General features: G+C 43.9%; 1 protein-coding gene and 1 long non-coding RNA gene across 2 annotated transcripts in view; one reads left to right on the top strand and one right to left on the bottom strand.

The window, feature by feature from the left end:
* Nucleotides 1-4,835, top strand: part of LOC100877972 (zinc finger protein ZIC 1) — a 34,985-nt gene extending 30,150 nt beyond the window's left edge. Inside the window, exon 3 of the mRNA XM_003706882.3 lies at nt 2,219-4,835. Coding sequence (XP_003706930.2) covers nt 2,219-2,542 — 324 coding nt within the window. The 3' untranslated portion in view covers nt 2,543-4,835. The remainder of the gene's footprint in view (nt 1-2,218) is intronic.
* LOC105663593 (uncharacterized) overlaps nt 1-21,137 on the bottom strand; it is a 139,941-nt gene that overhangs the window by 87,139 nt on the left and 31,665 nt on the right. The window lies entirely within an intron of this gene.

Raw genomic sequence — 21,137 nt, forward strand, 5'->3', positions numbered from 1 at the left:
TCTTATAGGCTAGTTAGCGACCTAGATTTTGAACATAAATATGACGATTCTATTAAAATTTATATATAAAAGGATCTCGTACGTCAGAAGTAAAAATCTCTCAACATCCTACATGTACCACACCTCTATCGCGGAGTGTTTCCCATTGCTCAATATCCTGATATTAACCAAAAGATATTGCTACCGAGTTAAATTTCTAAAGTTTTATGGCACCAGGTCAGTTTGCGTATGCCCATAATCTCGTTTCTATCTGTAATATCGATTCCTCGGAATTTGCATAATGAACCTGTCAATTGCCCCGTTCGCGCGTTCCTGGTGTTTTCACGGATCGATCGTAGCGCAGGATGCATAAAACGTAGAACGTATCGGGGTGTATCGTTTCACGCTAGGTAAACGTTAGTGGACACGAGGCGAGGCAAAAAACGCTCATGGGAAGAGAGGTTGCCTATCCGTGCGCAAAGTTCATGCACGAACGGTCACGGAATCTTAATAGGAAATTATCTGTGGCACAGAAAAATAGAGAGAGAGAAGGATGCTTCCAAAAGGCAACTCCCGAGATACGTGCGCGATAGGTTTGTCGGAGAGGAACCTTTCGCTTCTCCACGCTTTTCGCCAGCCGTGATTCGCGGAAGGCAGTCGTCGAGATTTGCTCACTGAATTATGAACGAAGGACGCTGGACAGAGAAAGAGAAAGAAGAGGGAAACTTTTCGAGCCTTCGTGATCCCGGCTTTCTTCGGTTCTGACTCCTTTTTGCTCGCGATTCTCGCCGATCTTTACACGATAAGGTTAGGTTTATCGTCCTAATTTATTCGGTTAGGTCAGGTTTTGTCAGTTGAGTAGCTAACACTGAGGTTCGTATTCGAATCTGTTAGAGTAGGTTTTATGTTAGGTTAGGTCTTATTATTCAGAGCTATTAGGTTAAGTTAGGTCACTCAAATCTATTGGTCAGGGTAGGTTTACCCCCAATAGTTTAAATCTGTTAGATTAAGATAGGCCTTGTTACTCAAGTCTGTTAGGATAGGTTAGGTTTTATTATTCAGAGCTATTAGGTTAAGTTAGGTTGTCTCTCAAATCTATTAATAAGGGTAGGTTTACCCCCAATAGTTTAAATCTGTTAGATTAAGATAGGCCTTGTTACTCAAGTCTGTTAGAATAGGTTAGGTTTTATTATTCAGAGCTGTTAGGTTAAGTTAGGTTGTCTCTCAAATCTATTAGTAAGGGTAGGTTTACCCCCAATAGTTTAAATCTGTTAGATTAAGATAGGCCTTGTTACTCAAGTCTGTTAGGTTAGATTAGGTTTTTGTCATACAAGTTTGTGAGGTTAAGTTAGGTTATGTCACTCAAATCTATTGGTGAGGATAGATTTGCCTTTCATAGTTCAAATCTGTTAGACTAAAATAGGTTTCGTTACTCAAGTCTGTTAGGACAAATTAGGTTTCATCATACGAGTCTATGAGGTTAAATTAGGTTATGTCGCTTAAATCTATTGGTGAGGATAGGTTTGCTTTACATAGTTCAAATCTATTAGACTAAAATAGATTTCATTACTCAAGTCTGTTAGGATAAATTAGGTTTTATCATACGAGTCTATGAGGTAAGGTTAGGTTATGTCACTCAAATCTATTGGTGAGGATAGGTTTACCTTTCGTAATTCAAATCTGTTAGACTAAAATAGATTTCATTACTCAAGTCTGTTAGGATAAATTAGGTTTTATCATACGAGTCTATGAGGTTAAGTTAGGTTTTGCCACTCAAATCTATTAGTGAGGATAGGTTTACCTTTCGTAATTCAAATCTGTTAGACTAAAATAGGTTTCGTTACTCAAGCCTGTTAGGTTAGATTAGATTTTACCATACAAGTCTATCAGGTTATTGATGAGGACAGGTTTCGAATCTACTATATAGGTGTCGCTACTCAAGCCTGTTAGGTTAGACTAGATTTTGCCATTCAAATCAGGTTAAGTTATTTACCGTCCAAATTTATAAAGACAATATAAATAGTAAAACCGTAAAACATTGGCAGACTCAAACCCAATCATAATTAAATTAAAATTACAAATCAAAGTGTGCAACCTTGCAAAATTATTGCTTGCATCGTCTAATATAATTACCTATGCGAAGTTAGCTACCCTAGCCGTACCCTTAGTATCCTTGTAAGGACCGGGCCAACCGAATTTCCCGCAAGCGTGTAACGTTAGGCTCCGCCTCTTGTTCCAGGTGCACGGCATGACCCTGGGCGAGGGCAAGATAGGAGGGGGCTACGAGAGCGAGGGTGAAGAGAGCAGCAGCAGCGGGGGTAGCTTGTCCGTGACCGGGCACACGGAGTCTCCTCAGCCGCCTCCGGTTGTCCCGACAACGACCACGACCAACCCACCGTCGAGTCATCCTTCGACCAGAGGCCCGGAATTGACGGAATGGTACGTCTGTCAGCCTCCGACCGTGGGTCCTCAGCACAGTCCGTTGCCAGGACCTCCGCCACCCCATCATCTTGGCCCGCATCATTTCAACCCGCTGATGCATCATCAGGCGACTGCCTACTAGGTCGACCAGTCTTTCGAGAGATCGATCTAGCAACTTCGATTCGGACCCAGGGGATGAACCTGGTTGCTCCATTTTCGCGACCCGAGGCGAGCGGAAGGGACATTTTGAGGAACGAGGGTATTGCTGGTTATCGTGACAGTGCCTCGAATGATGCGTGGAGTCTTTGATTCCGCAAGAACCTTGGACGACTCTCGATCAGACGAGTTTTCTAGTTTATCGGCGACAAAATCGTAGACGAAGGTACAGTACCCTGTCACTCCGTTCTGGGCACCCTTCGAATGTATCTATCAATTTTATTTAACTGAACTCTGACTATTGACAGCAGGTTCGAAGGGCTTGAAACACAAATTTAACACAACACTGAACACAAATCACGTCTTATTTTATTAATAAGACTCCAAACAGTGCAAAGATTGTAACGTTTCTCGATATTTTACTAAGGAGACACAGTAGAAGATCCATGGTGCCCATAACCCAATGACAAAGTACTGTATACTCGTGACCAAAGTTTCCAACGAACTCGACTGTCGTTAGTATTTATTTTCTCTGGACTCATGGTGATTGTCTTTAAATCAATCAAGAGACGATTTTCGTCCTGTATCCACGGGCGATCTCTACGATAGGTGTACAATAAATTACGATAGTTCGGTGTACCACGAACCAAAAAGAAAGTTACCTCTATCCGAGCGGCGAGGTGCGAGGACTGTAAATACGATTAACGTAAATCAACGTGGACGCTGAAGAATAGGCAGAGAGAAAGAGATGTCACGAGGAGTCGAACACGAATGTACACTCGCGGGCAGCGTACGCTTCTATGAGCAAAATGGCGACCTCAAAGGGGAGTTATCGCTGGTTGGTAAATTTTAACTTAGGAAGTGGAGATTTGAAACTTTGGGGATTTGGATGTTTGGAAAGTAGGGAGTTTCGGAATTTGGGGATTGAAAATTTGGGGGGTGAGAAGTAGGGGGATGGAGAATTTGGGGGATTGAGAATTTGGGGGGTGAGAATTTGGGAGATTGAGAATTTGGGGGATGGAAAATTTGGGAGATTGAGAATTTGGGGGATGGAAAATTTGGGAGATTGAGAATTTGGGGGCTTGAGAATTTGGGAGCTTGAGAATTTAGGAGATTGAGAATTTGGGGGATTGAGAATTTGGGGGATTGAGAATTTGGAAGATTGAGAATTTGGGGGGGGGTTGAGAATTTGGGGGATTGAGAATTTGGGAGATTGAGAATTTGGAAGATTGAGAATTTGGGGGGGGTTGAGAATTTGGGAGATTGAGAATTTGGGGGATTGAGAATTTGGGAGATTGAGAATTTAGAAGATTGAGAATTTGGGGGATTGAGAATTTGGGGGATTGAGAATTTGGAAGATTGACAATTTGGAAGATTGAAAATTTGGGGGCTTGAGAATTTGGGGGATTGAGAATTTAGAAGATTGAGAATTTGGGGGATTGAGAATTTGGGGGATTGAGAATTTGGAAGATTGAGAATTTAGGAGATTGAGAATTTAGAAGATTGAGAATTTGAGAGCTTGAGAATTTGCGGGCTTGAAAATTTGGGGGATTGAGAATTTAAAAATTTGGAATTCAGAAAATTAAGCAATTAGAAATTTAGGAATCTGAAAATTCAAGAATTCAGGAAATGTAGAATTCGAAAATTTAAGAATCTAGGAACTTAGAAACTTGAGAGTTGGGAATCCTAAACATGGAACCCTACCCAGCCAAAAGTAGCGTACACTGCCCCCGATTGTACCCATAGCGTCACGAATGAAGTCTAACAATTGACCGTACCCGGATTCACGTAACTCTGGCCGAGTTCGTGCCTCTCGATTTATCAATTCTCCGAGCGAAACAATTGTGCGAGCTCTGCGAGTTCTGGCTTTTAATTGTTCCATCGGAGCACGACCAATCGCCGGTGTTTCTCGTGGACCCGAGTCTAATTGAGCCGTTGATAGCGAAATGAAAAGCAACAATGTAGCACGGTCGTGCTTGTCGAATCAACAACGGGCGTCGAATGTAAATAATATCGTTATTAAGTTAGTCGAGAAGAGGTGTGTTACGAAATGTAAAATATGTACTAGGATTTTTATTATGTGTGATATCCTGTAAATACAAAGAGCATAGGCCGCGACTAAGGCGATTCTAACATTATTTGTAATAATTATTATTTTTCGTTGTGTATATGCTTAGGTTGGCGGAGGAGAGAGCGCTCTCGATCATCGACCATACCTGTATCATATTATATTTGTTTTGCAAAGATCTAAAATATATTGATGATGCGATATATTAGAACACTTGGTCAATTCATTTCTGTTCACCCAGTGCACTATGAACAGATCTCCCTAGGCTACTCTTTCAATACTTTTAAAACTCGAGATGATTTTATATTCGAGATGATTTCCCTGTGTTCTATTGAAAACAAAAAAATAGAGGTTCTAAAATATATTGATCACGTGATAAACTATTTCTATTTCTAAGAGAAGATGTTTTAAGTGCCACACTAAATTTACTGAAAATTTGTCTGGATGTTAGCTTATCTAAACTTGAAACTCTTGTAACTTCATCGTTAAGAAATATTTACAAAAATTATTAGAATAAAGTACGACAGTCCCTCAGAAATTCATGAGTGTTAAAAACAGTAATTATGGAGGAACTTTAAAAGAGTAGGCATCGAATTTTATGGAAGACGTTAAAATCCCCTTAACCTCTTCCTTTTTGATCGCAAAGAAATTCATAAATATACGATTGTAGAGTCGTATAATTGATTATTGAAAAGTGGCCCGAACGATGACAATGCTACACGAGAAGGACCCACCTGGACCCAGGACGACCTTTTTCGTATCGCGGAGGCGGTGGATACTTTATACTTGTATTGTAACGAAATTTATGAACGATCGAGATAATAAAATGCCCGGAGGAATCCGCTTGGCTCGCAAGTTTCGGGTGAATATCGACCAACTAAGCATCCACCTTGATCTCGGTTCAGAGATTACGTCGTATCAATAAATAATAACTTTAACGCGGAGAAATTAACGTTCCTTTTACTGCGTCGCCTATACCTGCTTTTACGAGAATTTTTAGTGCTCGTCGGGGTCATTCCCGCGAATTTCTTTCAGTTTAAGAACAATGGATTTCTGCAAACTATTTCTACTTGAAATTAGGGGAAAAGAAATTCTGGGAAAATTACTTTGTCAAAGGTTAACGAAAAATTAACAAAGTTATGTAATAAATTAGGTAATCGAAAGTAGACAGGGATGAGATCAATCTCAGGGTGTTGCGATGAAAGGGTGAGTCCGAAAGCAATCGTCGCGAATGCAAGAATCCGACGCGAAGAACACACGCACGAAGGCTCCGAGATTCCTAGGCGAGATTATAAAAACAGTTTCCCCGCGGGATTATAAATATCGCAGGGAGGGTCCTTATTAAGAACTGGCCCCCGACGTTCGAACGCGGAACGCACCGTCTCCTTCGTAGGACGAAGCGTATTGACCGGCTCAAAAAATAAAAAAGGAAAAAAATCGGGCAAGAAAGGAACGAGTGGTGCGCGTACGAGCGTGTGTGTATCCGTACAGGAGACCGTGTTCGACTTGGCATGGCGCCACAATGTGTCTAGGCACCTACACGAGACGAAGAGGTAAGAGAGGAGGCAAAGGTGGAGGAGATAGCATCGGGATATCGTGGAGGATGCCTGGGCCATTTTATTGCTCGATAAGCAGATGAATTCGTCAGATAATTTCTGGCCCGGATGCAGATGATTTTATTAGCTGAACACGCGGAGACGAAGGGAATTTTTCAGCCGGCAGAGCGATTGAGATGACACGACCCATGGACGAGATCTCGACGGATAAACCGACGCGTAGATATCTACGGGTGTCTTTGCAGCTTGATCGATGGATTTTCCTACTTTTTTCGGACCAACTCTTTACGTAGTCGTTTTTGGACAGGTAGACTTTAGACATTTTGGGATTTGAAGATTCCGGTGTTTGGATAGTTGAGGATTTAGCGAGTGAAGGACGGGAGATCGAGGAATTAGAGCGTCTAGGGGCTTGGGGACCTAGGGACTTAGGGTATAGGAATTTGAGGGGTTGAGGATTTGGAGGCTTGGAGATTTGGAAACATCGAATTGTGAAATTTAGATTTGGGAGTTTAGGTGTTTGGGGATTGAGAGATTCTCATTGGGAATTGAGAGATATTGAAAGAATTGAAGAATTGACAATTTGAAGATTAACGGTTTAGAGAATTTAAGAGTCTGAAGATTTGGTGATGTAGAAATGTTCCACGTCATTGCTCCAATGTTCCCCAGAGATTCAGAGATTCAGGAATTTGGATGTTTGAAAATTTGAAGATCGAGGATCTGGGAATCTAGAGACATAGGTGGAGTATCACATAGTGGAAATACATAGACACAATAATTGATGACAGTACAAGTAAATTGGTAACTGTAGTAAAGTTCGCATCCAGTTCAGAATTCGCATGCGAGTCCCGAAAGGGGAGACATAATGAACGAGCGCATTTGTCTAAAATATTCGCAAAGTGAACCGCGGAGTGGAATTGGAGGCAACCGGCAATATAGGTGGATCCCATCACTACTAATCGTTACGCTATCCGGGGCGAATCGACGGGGTCCAGGTTATCCCAGCGAACATTTTTCGCAAGCGTGACTCGACGTCCGAGCTCTGGACCGTCCAATCAGTCAAGCCGAGCGGAGAGGAGAGGAGCTGGCCGCAATCAAACTCTCGTCGTTTCACAGAAATCACGGACGGACGAGAAACAGCTGGACCCTCGTCAGAGAACGCCGAATAAATATCGCTCCCAGGCGAAACGGAAGACAAGCAGAGAAATAGTGACAGAGGAGGAGGAGGGTAAAAGAGATGAAGAAGGTGGTGGCGGTTAGATTCCATGGTCCCGGTGGCCGAACGCGAAAAGATAATTCCGTCGACACCGACGCGTCCTTTTGTCTTTGCCTTCTAGTTTCTTATTTTTCAGCGACTCGCAAGGCCGAGATTCGTATTAAACGGCACGACACATAATTAATGCCGGACAGTCACGAAACACCGCGTCGGAGCTGATGCGTTCGCGGTTCGTGACTTTATGAAGAAACGTGCACGGACCGCACATGCGTCCACGGCGTTACACGCTCGCACGATTGCGCGCGTGTCGCGTGCCGGTCTATCTACCCTCCTACCGCACGTGCAACCTCCGATGCGCGTGGACGCGAAAAACGCCGCAATTATGGAAGATAATTAGTTACGAGCCGTTAAGTCCGCAGTTTTTCGCGATTATCGCCTTACCGCCTCTTCGCGCTTTTTTCTCGCCGCTTCACGACTGCTTTCCGTTCCTTTCGTCGTTATAATTGAAACGTTACCCTTAATGATACTTGTAATTAACTCGATCGGTCTATGTAGTACTCCTATGTAACATACTTCTTTTAAGTCTCTAGAAGTTGAAGACTGAAATAATTTTCTACAGTTCAAGTATACATAGGTCGTACACTAACTTGCTATAACTTCCGAATCACTCGGTCACCGGATTAAAAGGAATCCCAAAAGAACTTGTACAATAAGACCACCACATTTCGGTTCGACGTAAGTTTCCTTGACAAAAACTTTTCCTCGATGCTCAAACTTCTTCGAGAACTCTCCCTCGAAAGTTAGTCGGAAGAAAATCGAAGAACCGTCGTAAATCGAGAATCAGCAAGTGGCACAGATACGAGATCATAAGACATACTTAACTATGGCAAATCACCCACGATGGAAACAAGTCAGTGCGCAGACAAAGGGTTAACGAGAAGGTTAATGATATTTTTATTCTTTATTAAAACGTTTTACACGTGACCATCAACGTGTTAAGGACAGGTAGGATTCATTGAAAATTTACAACGAGGAAAAAGGTAAAAATGGAAATAGAAGCACGGAGTCGTTAGCTGTTGAACACGATCAACCACGTTACTTCCGCAGAAAACGACGCGAAACGATGTAAGAGGATTAAAAGGCTTGGCCGATTGGCTTCCATTACCGGTCCTGTCCAGGCTGTAAATCCTCCATAAAGCTATTGATAAATCACGCGCGACTCGCTTTAACGACCAGCTCCGCTCGCTTTGCTCACGAAAACGGCAACAAAAGAACCGTAAACTTTTTTGCTCGGTTTCTAATGGAAACCGGGGTCGAAAGTTCGAAAAATCTTGATGGAAAATCAACCGAGATATTTACGAGGTTAAGTGGACTGATCGTTTATGGACGTTGCACGAACAAACGACGATTTTAATCGATTCACCGAGGGATCCATTAATTTATCGGTTCCCGCTCGCTGTTGCCTACTATATAGTATACTTTCTTCTTTTTCGATATCGATCGATCGGCTATTACCGGTTCCGCGGCGACTGTTAATCCTTCGCGAGCCGATTGATAAATCACGGTGAACATTGTAAGTTCGCGCGAGTCGACCGTGCCGGATTAAAAAGCGCGGGATTTTTCGGCCGAGCGGCGATAAATCGTCGCCGGGACCGCCGTTGAAGAATCGTGCCTCGACCTCGGGAATAAATTACCCCATTGATGGTTTCATAAATAATACACGATTGTGAAGAAGTACGCTCGAACTCCATTTATATATGAACAAGTTAATGTTCGAGTGCAGAAACTTCCACTCACCGATTTCGATTTTCACGCCTTGGTCTCGCTATATGGCACTATTTCATGATACAATTTCGAACACTGCTTTATCGTAGTATAACATCAGTTATATTGCCACACGGTAGGTCGCGTTGGATTAATACGTGTTGTATGATCACGCGGTAAATTGTTATGCGCCGAATTATGATGCATTGAGTCAACACGAGTTGAATTATCAGTTGTGTCGTGATTATCATGCATCAAATTACAGTGTGTTGTATCATCGCGTGTTGAGTTACCACGTTGAATTACCAAGCGCCGAATTACAGTGCGTTGAATTATCACGCGTTGAATTACAATGCGTTGAATTACAGTGCGTTGAATTACTACGCGTGGAATTACCACACGTAGTGTTACCACGCGTCGAATTACCAGGCTCCGAATTACAGTGCGTTGAATTACCACGCGTGGAATTACAGTGCGTTGAATTACCACGCGTGGAATTACCACGCTCCGAATTACAGTGCGTTGAATTACCACGCGTGGAATTACCACGCTCCGAATTACAGTGCGTTGAATTACCACGCGTGGAATTACCACACGTAGTGTTTCCATGCGTCGAATTACCACGCTCTGAATTACAGTGCGTTGAATTACCACGCGTGGAATTACCACGCTTCGAATTACAGTGCGTGGAATTACCACACGTAGTATTACCACGCGTCGAATTACAACGCGTTGAATTCCCACGCTCCGAATTACAGTGCGTTGAATAACCACGCATGGAATTACTACGCTCCGAATTACAGTGCGTTGAATTACCACGCGTGGAATTACCACACGTAGTATTACCACGCGTCGAATTACAACGCGTTGAATTACCACGCTCCAAATTACAGTGCGTTGAATTACCACACGCAGTGTTACCACGCGTTGTGTCACCACACGTTGAGTTACTATGGGTTGGACTTCGACACATTAAATCGCCACATCACAGCATCACCATGCGTTGAGTTGTCACACGTTGAATTACCAAGCATTGAGTTACCACGCGTTGAATTATCAACACGTTCCCTTCGGTATATACTCACATACCACTTCTCCGCCTACTACACCACCATACCTCATATAACCACTTGAAGTATTTATTCCAACATACACCCCTCCAAATACCAGTAACAGTAGTGCCATCCCCAAATGAAGATGCAAACAGTCGAATTCCGTAACCGTCATCAAACAAGTATCAATCGGTGAACAAGATCGCGAGTGTTTGGTTAGGCGGCAAAAACCGAGGGTTGCACACGGAAAAAACGAGCGAAGAAGCGAAGAACAAAAAAGAAGCACTGGCAAAAGTTTGCTCGGAACGGTTGTAGCCCGTATAACTCGTACTTCGGGCAGATTTATAAGGGACTCGCTCGAACACGACGCTCGGTGAGAACTGTCTCGAGAGTTCGATCCTCTGACCAAAGACATCGTATGCACTTTTTTTATTCATACGACTGACAGAAATCTGTCCACTGCCTAGTATTCGTATAATGAAGTCCTCGTTAACAATCCTATTCATAAGCTACACTACTGATATTTTATAGTCAACATCTTCACTTTGCATGTACATGTTTTGGGGTTCTGGAAGTAGCTGTTCGAACTATATGAATCATGTGTTCTTTCATACTGTTTAAACTTGATGTGTCATGAACAGTTTGCAATCGACTCTTACTACCTAATGTGTTTATACAATTAGTCAATGAATTTAATCAGAGAACAACCCTTTGTACGTCACAGTAGCGAGATTAGAATATAAAGGTGTCTAGAGGCAATCCGATGACCGACAAACAAAGGTATATCTACTTGCAGTAAACTCGAACCCATTTCTCGATATCTACTTATGAAGAAAACCACGAAGAGTGACATTGAATGGAAAAGCAAGGTAAGTCTACTAAAAATGCACCGCAAACACAGAAGATAAAAGCTGTGTTTACCGCAACACGCAGTAAGCGAGTACAGGTCGTACAATTATCCAAAGTTAACGAGGCCAGCCACCGCCCTAGAAGCAAATTCCTGTGTAGGATCGATCGTCGAGCACATCGATAATACCGTGGCGTTCCCGGTCGTTCAATAAAGCATTCGAAGACGATCGAAACGAGCGGTGTTAAGGGGTTAAGGGCTGCTCCCGCCAAGTGAAACTGTGTCGTGTGCTTCGTAGCCGGATCGCGGTCTCTCCATTCAATGAATAATACCGGTGCGGTGTGCTCCGTTGCATCGAACGAGACCGGGACAAGATGGTGTGCGTACGTGTGCCCGTGCATGATCTACGGGGGTTATTACAACGGCAGCAAACCACGACGTCGAGTGCTCACCGGCAATACCGAGCCTCCTCTACTCTTTGGCCCCTGCCACGATATAACATCCTCGCTCCGTCGCCATCCTACCAGAAATCGTCCGAGTAAATACGACTTGGACTGCTGCACTCGCGACAGCCTTTCTTCGCAACGTTCCTCCAGGAATTAGGCTACGCCCGCATGAGATGCAAGATTCCTTCGAATGACGTGAAAAATTGGGGAGTTTTTCATTCCCAAATTTTTATATTGAGAATGCTTCGATTTCGAAGTTGTAGTTTGTCGAACTTCTGAACTTCTTATTCGTCAAATCCCTGTCCATATTCTTGAACGAACTTGCAAGTTTCCACGTCCTCAAATTTCAAAATTTTAGTGTATCAAGTTGTGAAAATCTTAAACTTCTAGATTCCCACATATGCACATCTAAAATTTTTACATTGAAGACGTAAGTGAGGATAATGTCTAAATACATAAATTTACAAGAAGCGCCATTAGCTACTGAGGTTGTAACGCAATGACGCACCTGTGACGCACCTGATAAACTTGGTACCAGTTACTTGCAACGTGAGATGAGACAATTAGCATTTGAATTGTCAAAAGTTATGTGCACCGACGGAAAGAGAATCAGTTCTAATTTCATAGAAGCGCACAGTAAAGTGTGAGACGAGAAAAGGGCAGAATACAAGTTGTAAGTTCTGCGGCAGCTCTTAGGTCGAATATTGCGACGGTCCTTACCAATAAGCGGAATTGCACCGACCCGCTGTGAGTAGTTTTCGTTATTCGAGCGTGAAGTATTATCACGAAGGAGGATAAATGGAGGTAGGCCGCGGAGGAAGGAGGAATAAAAGAGGAGGGCCAGACGAACATTTACTCCGTCTGTTGCTTACCAGCGAATAGGAGGAACAGAGGCAGAACACGGGAGAGAGAAACGAGAGTCGAATGAGAATGAGAGCCGGAAAGTGCAATTTGTAGTCGCTCTCATTTGTCACTGTATCTCCCTCCGCCCCTTTCACCCTCGCTACCCCCACTTTTCATCGTTTCTCCCTTCTTCTTCTCCGCCGACTATTTTCTTCATTTTTTTTATACCGCTTCTTGCCCCTCGGTTCGCGAGTCCTTCTGCCTTCCACTTGTACGCATTCGGTGTACTCTGCTGGTCGTTTTTGGCCGCTGCCACGTTTCTCGTATCCGTTCCTCCTCGCCTCGACCTCGTCTCGCATCCTCGCGGGGGAATCTTGCGAGATAATAAGCTGATAAGGGATTTATAAATCCGCTCTATGCAAAACACACGAGCATCTGTCAGACCGTTGGAACGATCTCCGTGATTAGCTCGGCAGAGCTGTACGTGTACCCGTGTTGCGATCCTTCCCTTTTTTCCCTTTTCGTCCCTTTCAGAACGACGCTCCGTAACAAGAAATAAAGAAAGAAACTCTCACGACGTTCAGCGTCGAGTTGGACGATCTCCGATCTTCGAGACGTTTTCGTAGATTCGAAAGGGGAGTCCAATACACAGCTTAGCCTTTCGATGAGACGCTGCTAGGATTTCAACTTATGCCTGTCTTACATTTACACTTTGAAACTATTTCTGCAACTCGTCGCTTCTTGGGACGTCCTCTTGCTCCTTCAGATAATGATCAAATCGCTACTGTATTTGTTTCGATTCCCAATTAAAGTTTCAAGTCATATATCCTTGCAAAAATAGATGAAAAAGAAGTATCGAAGAAATCGAGCACGATGGACAGACATTATAAGACTACAGGATCGACGATGAGTTCATAAAAAGCGAGGGAAGCAAAATTTTTGGAGAATATCGCATCGTCCAAGGCTATTAAGGGACTAGGGCCAGATCGGCCTAGGTGGAACAGTCAACGCGCATATTCCGGTATATTAACACGTAACACATCAAAAGCACGTCACACGGGCACACCTGCGCCACCCTCTCGAGCCCATCGCACACGCTTATAGGTTATATTTATGCCTCCGTAAAGGCCTGTGTTTTCGAGTGACCCGGGTCCCGCTGGAAACCGAAACGCGCGTCTCATTCACGTGGCCCGGTTGTAAACGTCCGCGTAAATTCGAGGCTGGTTAGAGATCGTAAAGTAGCCGGATACGGCCCGATATGGCCACTGGCTTGCCACAGAAAATCATAAAGTCCGCTCGCGAGACACGCTCGTCCCGGTGAAAACGAGCCAACGGGTTCGGCCTGTTACGTGGATCGTTATACTTATTGTTCGCCAAGATACACGCTAAAATCTTGGTGGCGTGCAAGATCATCGACGATACGCTACTTTGTCGCGGAATTATTTTCTCCCGGCTTAAAAGCAACCCCGATAAAAATCTTTACGACGTCGATCCGGGGGTGAGAGCATCTGACGGCCGCAGCGGAATCGTATCAGCTTGGCAAATGAATTTATGAGCTTTAAATTCGAAAATTTAGACAGAGAGACTCTAAGATGTACGTCCTTATTTTAATACAGAATCGGTACATCTGTGTTATTTTAGAATAGCACACCTTGCGTCGTATATCATGGGAATAAAGATAGGAGCAATATATCGCGGACGATTGGCGAGGCAAAAGGTCCGAGCGTGGTTCAGAGATGGCCAGGACGAAAGCGGTGGTAGCAGGGCAGAAAATAGGGCAATCGTGGACACCGTGGCGGTTTTTTGTCGTGACAAGAAAAGGAGCAACGAACCGCAGATATCTCGATTAGATTTACCGTCGCGAGTTACGGGCGAAGGTGGTCCCCGTGGCTGACGTGGCAATGCGTGGCTGCCACAACAGGCCGTCTGCTCTTATTATTATAAATTATTTATTTGCATTTCTAAATGATCCTTGAAGAATCACGGTATTATGCTAATGCGGAGATTAACATATAGGGAGGCCCGGCGCGATATTTCAACTCGCCTCACCATTTAGAACGGTGGGAGTCTAGGCAACGGTGTATGATCTCCACACGAGTCGAAAGAAAGAAAGAAAGAAAGAAAGGCGTGCGGGTCGGGAGGAGATGATATTTTATCATTTCTCCTCGCTACAAAAAGATTCGTACGGTCTGCCAGAGAATTCCAGCAGGTCGAATCCGACAGAACAATGCTTTCCTCCCTGGGAATCCTTCGATCGAGTCGATCGAGCCTCGTATACTCTCGGCTATCTCCTAATTACACTTCCATCCTCGTCATTGGATTTCGATCGCTTCCCGACTATTTAATCGAGTTACGTTCTCATTGAATTCCAACTATACCAAATCACTCTATTGATTTTTTCTCCTGTTAGCTACGATTAGATCGGAAACCGAGTTATAGTACAATTGACGCGTTGAGCTGAAGCACTAATTGCATAAATTTAGTACCTTTCTTTTAATTGATGATTTGTAAAAGTCAGTCTTGAAATTTTTATGTTTATCAAATTTTGACAATAGCACAAGCATGTCACATAGCAGTTTATTTTCAGCTTTGTTGGAAGGAAGTTGGCGAGTTAATAGAAACGCTTGATCGGCTAACGACACGGGACGTGTACAAATTCGAGAGGACGATCGAGCATAGAGCCCGTTAATCCTCGAACACGCACGTCAAGTCGGCAAACATTGTAATCCTTGGCTAATATATTACGGCATAGCTGGCGGGCAGTAATTTTCGCGTAGCAGTCCCGCGGACTGTCGGCCGGCTCCGTTGAGCTCCGCTCTCTTAAACGACTTAACCAAACGTAATTAACGTTGGCCTATCATTATGTGGTAGCGGGACCACACCCTCGTCACATTATATGTTTATAAATCAGGCTGGAACGGGCAAGTAAAAAACACGACGACGAAAATCGAGTGTCGGGGAGGCGCCTGTTCGCCGCTCGAACCACCATACAGGTCCCGTCCACGGGTTCCCGTCCGTGCCAAGCAGGTAGAGGAATTCTTATGCTAATGATTTTATGATCGTGGAAATGAATGCTCGTCATATTTTTTTAATCGCCTGGGTTTCCACGTAGCCGCGAGTCACGCAGCCAGCCAACAAACCGTTCCTGTCTCCCACTGCCTATTTTATGCCCCGTCCCTTTTCTTCCCCCCTCCACCTTTTATTCCCTTTTTATTCCCGTTGTTACAGTCTTACGAGTTGGAGCGTGCCCTGTCTTCTGCGTACTCTCATAATCGTAAAGTAACCCCGAAACGAACAACTTTCAGCGTATCGTTGCGTTTCACGACAACGTCCCGTCGATCGACACGGCGTTTAAACTTCCTAATTGAATATCGGACGCATTTTAAATTACCATCGTAATTAATATAGACGTTTTAGTACGATCCGTACGGGTTGCTTTTTTTAACGGACAGCTGTACGGAGCCCGCAACGAGCTGCACGCTCATGCAATTACGAGGTTTACGGAAATTTTAAATTTTACGGCTTTCAGATTTAGCAATTTATTGGACTGAAGATTTTGGAGTTGGAAGTTTTGGAACATTGAAAATTTGCACACTTAGAAATTATCAGAAGTCTGACTCTTGACGATTTAGAAATTTGGAGCAAGAATTCCTGCATCCCTATCTTCCTACACACCTGACTCCTCATATCCCTACGGAATAAAATACTAGTATTCCTAACCGAATAAAATTTAAACGCTAAAGTAACGAGCTAGCGATTTGTTCCCCTTTTTCAAAGAGTTTAACTCGCAATAGAAAATCCTGCGGATACAGTTAGCCTTCAAGAATTACGTTGCAGTGGCTCGTTAAGAGAAGGAAAACACGGGAGGCGCACCTTGCGCAATGCAACGCGAAACAGGGACACGGTAGTATCCATCAAGGTGTCGGACTTTGGTCTAGGTGTGTGTGTGGGTGGTTGGACTCAGCTGTTGGTACACCTGCTCGAGCACTCGGTAGTGTGAGAGTCGGTGGTTGCGCGAGTACCTTTATATGCACTGTCCACGTCCGAGCCGTGCATTTACATACGCGGTTCGCGCGAACACAATGTAATTGTTACCTCATAATGCGTGTTTCATGGCGGTCCGTGTATCGCGTTCCCCTGACGGCTCACTCAGCTCGAGGATTTCTTCGAACTAAGGAAAAAGTAGGTCTTCGCGAATTTTTCTTCGACGTAATTTGTCGGAACATTTTTTCACCTCCGTGACGGTGCAACATGCACCGATGCAATTGATATGAAAATGAATTGGAACTCTCGTACGCGCTCGTTACAAGCCACGTACACCGGATCTAGATTACTATTAATTACACGTCACCTGAGCTGCGTTTACTTTGCCGTGGGCGTCTAACGAGCCACTCGAATCTTTCGACTCTTCGTTTCATTCTTAACCTTTTGTTTCTTTAGTAGCAGTATCATTTAGTTAATTAATGAGTGCGCTGGCACTTTTAATTCCAGTCAAAAAAGTAAACTTTCTGTCCCCAGTATTTTATGGAATGATTATTAGTATTTTATAATTCAGATTTATTTTAGTACGATGACGCATCTTTAAAATCGTCAATCATTAATATCAACATTCCTAGTATTAGATGCTCTGATAAAATTCTATTCTCACTGACCATAGTCTAATCATTATTTTCATTGAATTCGAGTTACGAACAGAATATCACCACCGATATGTTCGAACAACTTCGGTATTGCACACGAAGAAAGAGAACGTATCGTAAAAGCTAGATAATGAAATTACCGGGAAACAGGAGCCACTGATAACGGTGTTACTCGTTAACCGACTGAAATACGACTTCCTGTCCGGAAAGTGGCACTCCGGTGCACGATCCTTTTTTCGTTTTTGTATATATCACTGGAAACGCGTATTACTCTTCCGGATTTCGTTTCTACGTTCATCGGGTGTACAGACGTAACGGATATAGCCGGCGATAAGAGAACGAAATCCGTGAGCAGGTGGCCGACAGGTCAGCGAGGTAAACGCTTTTCAAGACGATTGTATTGCACATGCTCGTTCAACATTTTTACGCGGTTATATGGGTCAAAATTAGCATCCCACGCCGTTAATTGCGCACGGAACACCCGCCTCCTCTTCCGACGACTCCGTGGTACCGTAACACGCACCTTACTTGCCTTCACCGGGAATCAAAAGGTGTTACCTGTCGAAAAATGCGGGTCAAGGGTCTGCGAGGGTGTACTTTAACTCTCGCTCAAAACCTTCACACGGATTTTACGAATTATCCAATTTACCAATTTTCAAATTTCGAAGTTTGAGAATGCACGAATTGAAAATCACCCCTGGTTTAAATAATAAAAACTTCTCGTGTCTGTCATCCTTAGATATATATCCTCCCTCGACATAGATCCTCAGAGTCGAAGAATTAAGATTACTACCGGAAGGAAATTGCAGTGGAATAAATAAGAAATTCATCGAGAAAGAACTATTCCGAAGGTAGAAATATACGATGGCGAACAAAGTGGCGGCAACGGGTCCGATTGGCCGGGGCGTCCGACAGACTACATTTCGTAGTATTCGGGAAAAAGGAAGCAGAGAAGTATCAGGCCTCGGATGAAACAACAATCTAATCGCGGGCGCCATTTTGTTTCTGCCTACCGGAGCAGTAGTTGATATATGATCCCATTGGCTACCAAGCTGTTTGGTTCCCAGCTCTGTACTGGACAGCAGGCTCGACCTCAACCTTATGGTGGTTGCTATATAGCCATAAGCCGGACGCTCTTCGGTTGCCCTGGCAATTAAAATTCTTTTCCTCCCGCCATGGTTGCTCCTGCGTCTTCTTCCTCCGTATCTTCGTGATCCTCTTTCACGATGGTCGGTCTGCCTCCAACTTCTTACCTCATCTTCCCTTCACCGTTTCCTCTTCTTTCGCCTCCCAATTCCTTCTTCTGCCGTGTCGTACTCTTCTTCTTTCTCGCGGTGATCTCTCGGTGCGCGGAAGATACGCGTAGCAATTAAAACTGCTCGCTCGCTACGGACGTTTACACGATCCTTAACTGCTGGTAGCGTAGGGGTTAAGGGAACTGACGTGGCCAGCTTAAGTAGCCGGTCAAGGGAAACGGGTAATTATACGAAATGTCGGTGGTTTTCGAGTCGCTCGAGGCTCCCTATCATCGGCCAGCGTAGAAGCACCTCGACGATTGCCGCTTCGTTAACGATACGCCGCGCCGCGCCGCGGAAAAATACGCACGATAAATCGGATTAAGATAACGACGTCATTATGCCGCATTAAAATCCTCTCATTTCCTACCTCGCTCAAATTTTATCGCCTCGTTGGTCCTTTATTTTTTATTCCTTAAACAATTGCGCGTCCGGCCTTTGAGTACCCGCTTAATTGACGCGAATCACGAACTTTCCACAAAGTATGAACGTTTACGATCGCGGTCACCTCGAGTTATTCGATGGACAACTAATTGCTTCGTTTAATCGTGGAACCAATTAACGACCGATAGATCGCATCGATTCTGGAAGGATGAACGTTCGCGAATACGAGGGATATGTTACAATGACTCTGCTGCTTCGTACACCTTGTCTATCACCTGCCCGCGGTTTTATTCTCTCGAATCTTTGTCAAGATTCACGGCGGACGATATTAAACGCGGTTAGAATCCTTTCACTCTCGGACGGTGAAAAATTATCCGGCGAGTCAAAAGTTACCGCGAACATTACCGCTGCTCGTTACGCGGCCGCGTGAAATCGAGTAAGAAACGAATTTATGGAACGCGACGAATCGAACATGTAGAAAGTTGCCGTTCGAAGGTCCATGGACATTTCTAATTTAGAAATTTAGATATTCAAAAACATTCCAAGATCTGAAGATCTAGGAATAATCTAAATATTTAAAAGATACAAAATTTGGAAATCTGAAATCGTTCAAATTTGAAAAACTTCTACTTGTACCCTCTCAAACCTTCATTGTACAATTAATTACCCATAAACCGGTGCGTGCGACTTTCGTGCCGTGACTTGCACCAATTGCACGTTACTGGGGCTATTGCCGTTCCAACAAATTTCATACATGTTGCTAATTGACAATAAGCGAAAGCAGTTGCGTTCGAGGATAACCGAACGAGTTTCTCCCTCCTTTAATTATCGGCGTCTATCTACAAGATCGATGGAAGATAAGAGCCGTAAATTCGGGACATTTCAGAAATCGGTAATATGGAGACTCGTACGAGTTCGAGGTTTATCGCTGAAGCGTTCAATTGTCACGGGCAACATTTGTGCGATGCACGAGCAGGTGAACCCTGGTTATAAGAGCGCAACATAGCCTCTTCTCCTTATGCAGTTGGTTTATGTTCTCGTCCGTATTCCTCCAATCGTCGCTTACGACGGGAAACGATACGCGATTGATCAATATTTACACCCGTGTCTCCAGTTATACGGCTGAGAGCTTTAACGAGCAAATTACTATGACAACTTACGTCCTTACTTTTTAATTTATCGGGGTTCTCCAAGTTGGCGTAGCGAGGAGCAGGTGGACGCTTTCGACGAAATAAAGCGACGTTTATACTGGATAACTTTTGCTTCGTAACTTGTGTTCAGATTTCAATCAAGTAGAAATGATCGCTCGACTGGAAGATGTTTTATCGAATAACTCGATGGCGTTAACTGCAGTTGACCCTATGAATGTCTTCAAAAAGATGAGTGATTACGAAACTCATTGATATTCGTGCAGTAATGAATCATGATCGATCGTTCGTGATTATATCAATGTTACGATCCGACACCTGCGAATTGCATTTTTATTGTCTTTGTGCACAAAGTTCTTTGAATACGCTAACAAATTACATTCTTGCGAAACACGTGTCACCAGGAAGCTGACGCAAAACCATAGATATGTTCACGGAAACCGAAACTGTCAATTATATTTGACTCCATAAAAATGATAACACCGTAATTGATGACTAAATGAAATAGCAGGTGTAGCTTCACGTTAGCGAAGTCGATTTTTGGGTCCACCAAAAGTTGTCCAATGTAAACTCTGCTTAACACGACTGCCAGCAACTAATTGCCGATACCCATCGCTTCCACGTGGACTCTGCATTCTCGGAATGCTTCAGCGTGCTGATACGCGGCCGATTACGAACGAATAAAATACCTCGACTATCCGTTCTTCGCATTCTCCGGTCATACCATCGGACAGATGACTCCCTACGTTGACAAATTGTCCTCCTCTGTATTTCTTCTTTTTCTCACCCTTACGATCACATCTTTTACGACCCTGAGGTGTGACAGGGAGACTCGATAGAGTATCGAAAATATGATCAGAAATTTTTGATGGTGGTCTTTAGCGAAATATAGGATAGGCTCTGTAGGGAGTAGACTCCTTATCTTGTTGACCTATTTGTCTAAAAAATTCCCTTTGCTACGAAAGCTGGGAAATTTTCCAAAGCTACGCAACTTGCCACGGTATCGTACGCTCAGTAGGAGCACTCGAAATCCAAATAGTTTGAGATTGTTCGAGGGTTCGATTAGATAGTAATCGGAACGATTACCATAAGGCTCTAAGAGCACAAGGCAGGACACGCGAGTAACCGGACAAAGAGAAGTTACTAATTTCGAGCCGGAGTCTATATTTGGGGTCTCGCGTGTGCGCTTCACCTCTGCTCCTTTTTACTCGTTCTTTTAATATCGTCGCCGGGGCCCGCAGACTCCATAATATGCGAGGTCCGTATATGCGAGACTGGGGGCCCCGGTGCTTGTCGGCCGGCCATAGGATATAGGTACCGGCCTT

This window comes from Megachile rotundata, chromosome 2, assembly GCF_050947335.1.
Source record: "Megachile rotundata isolate GNS110a chromosome 2, iyMegRotu1, whole genome shotgun sequence".
NCBI classification, from domain to species: Eukaryota; Metazoa; Arthropoda; class Insecta; order Hymenoptera; family Megachilidae; genus Megachile; species Megachile rotundata.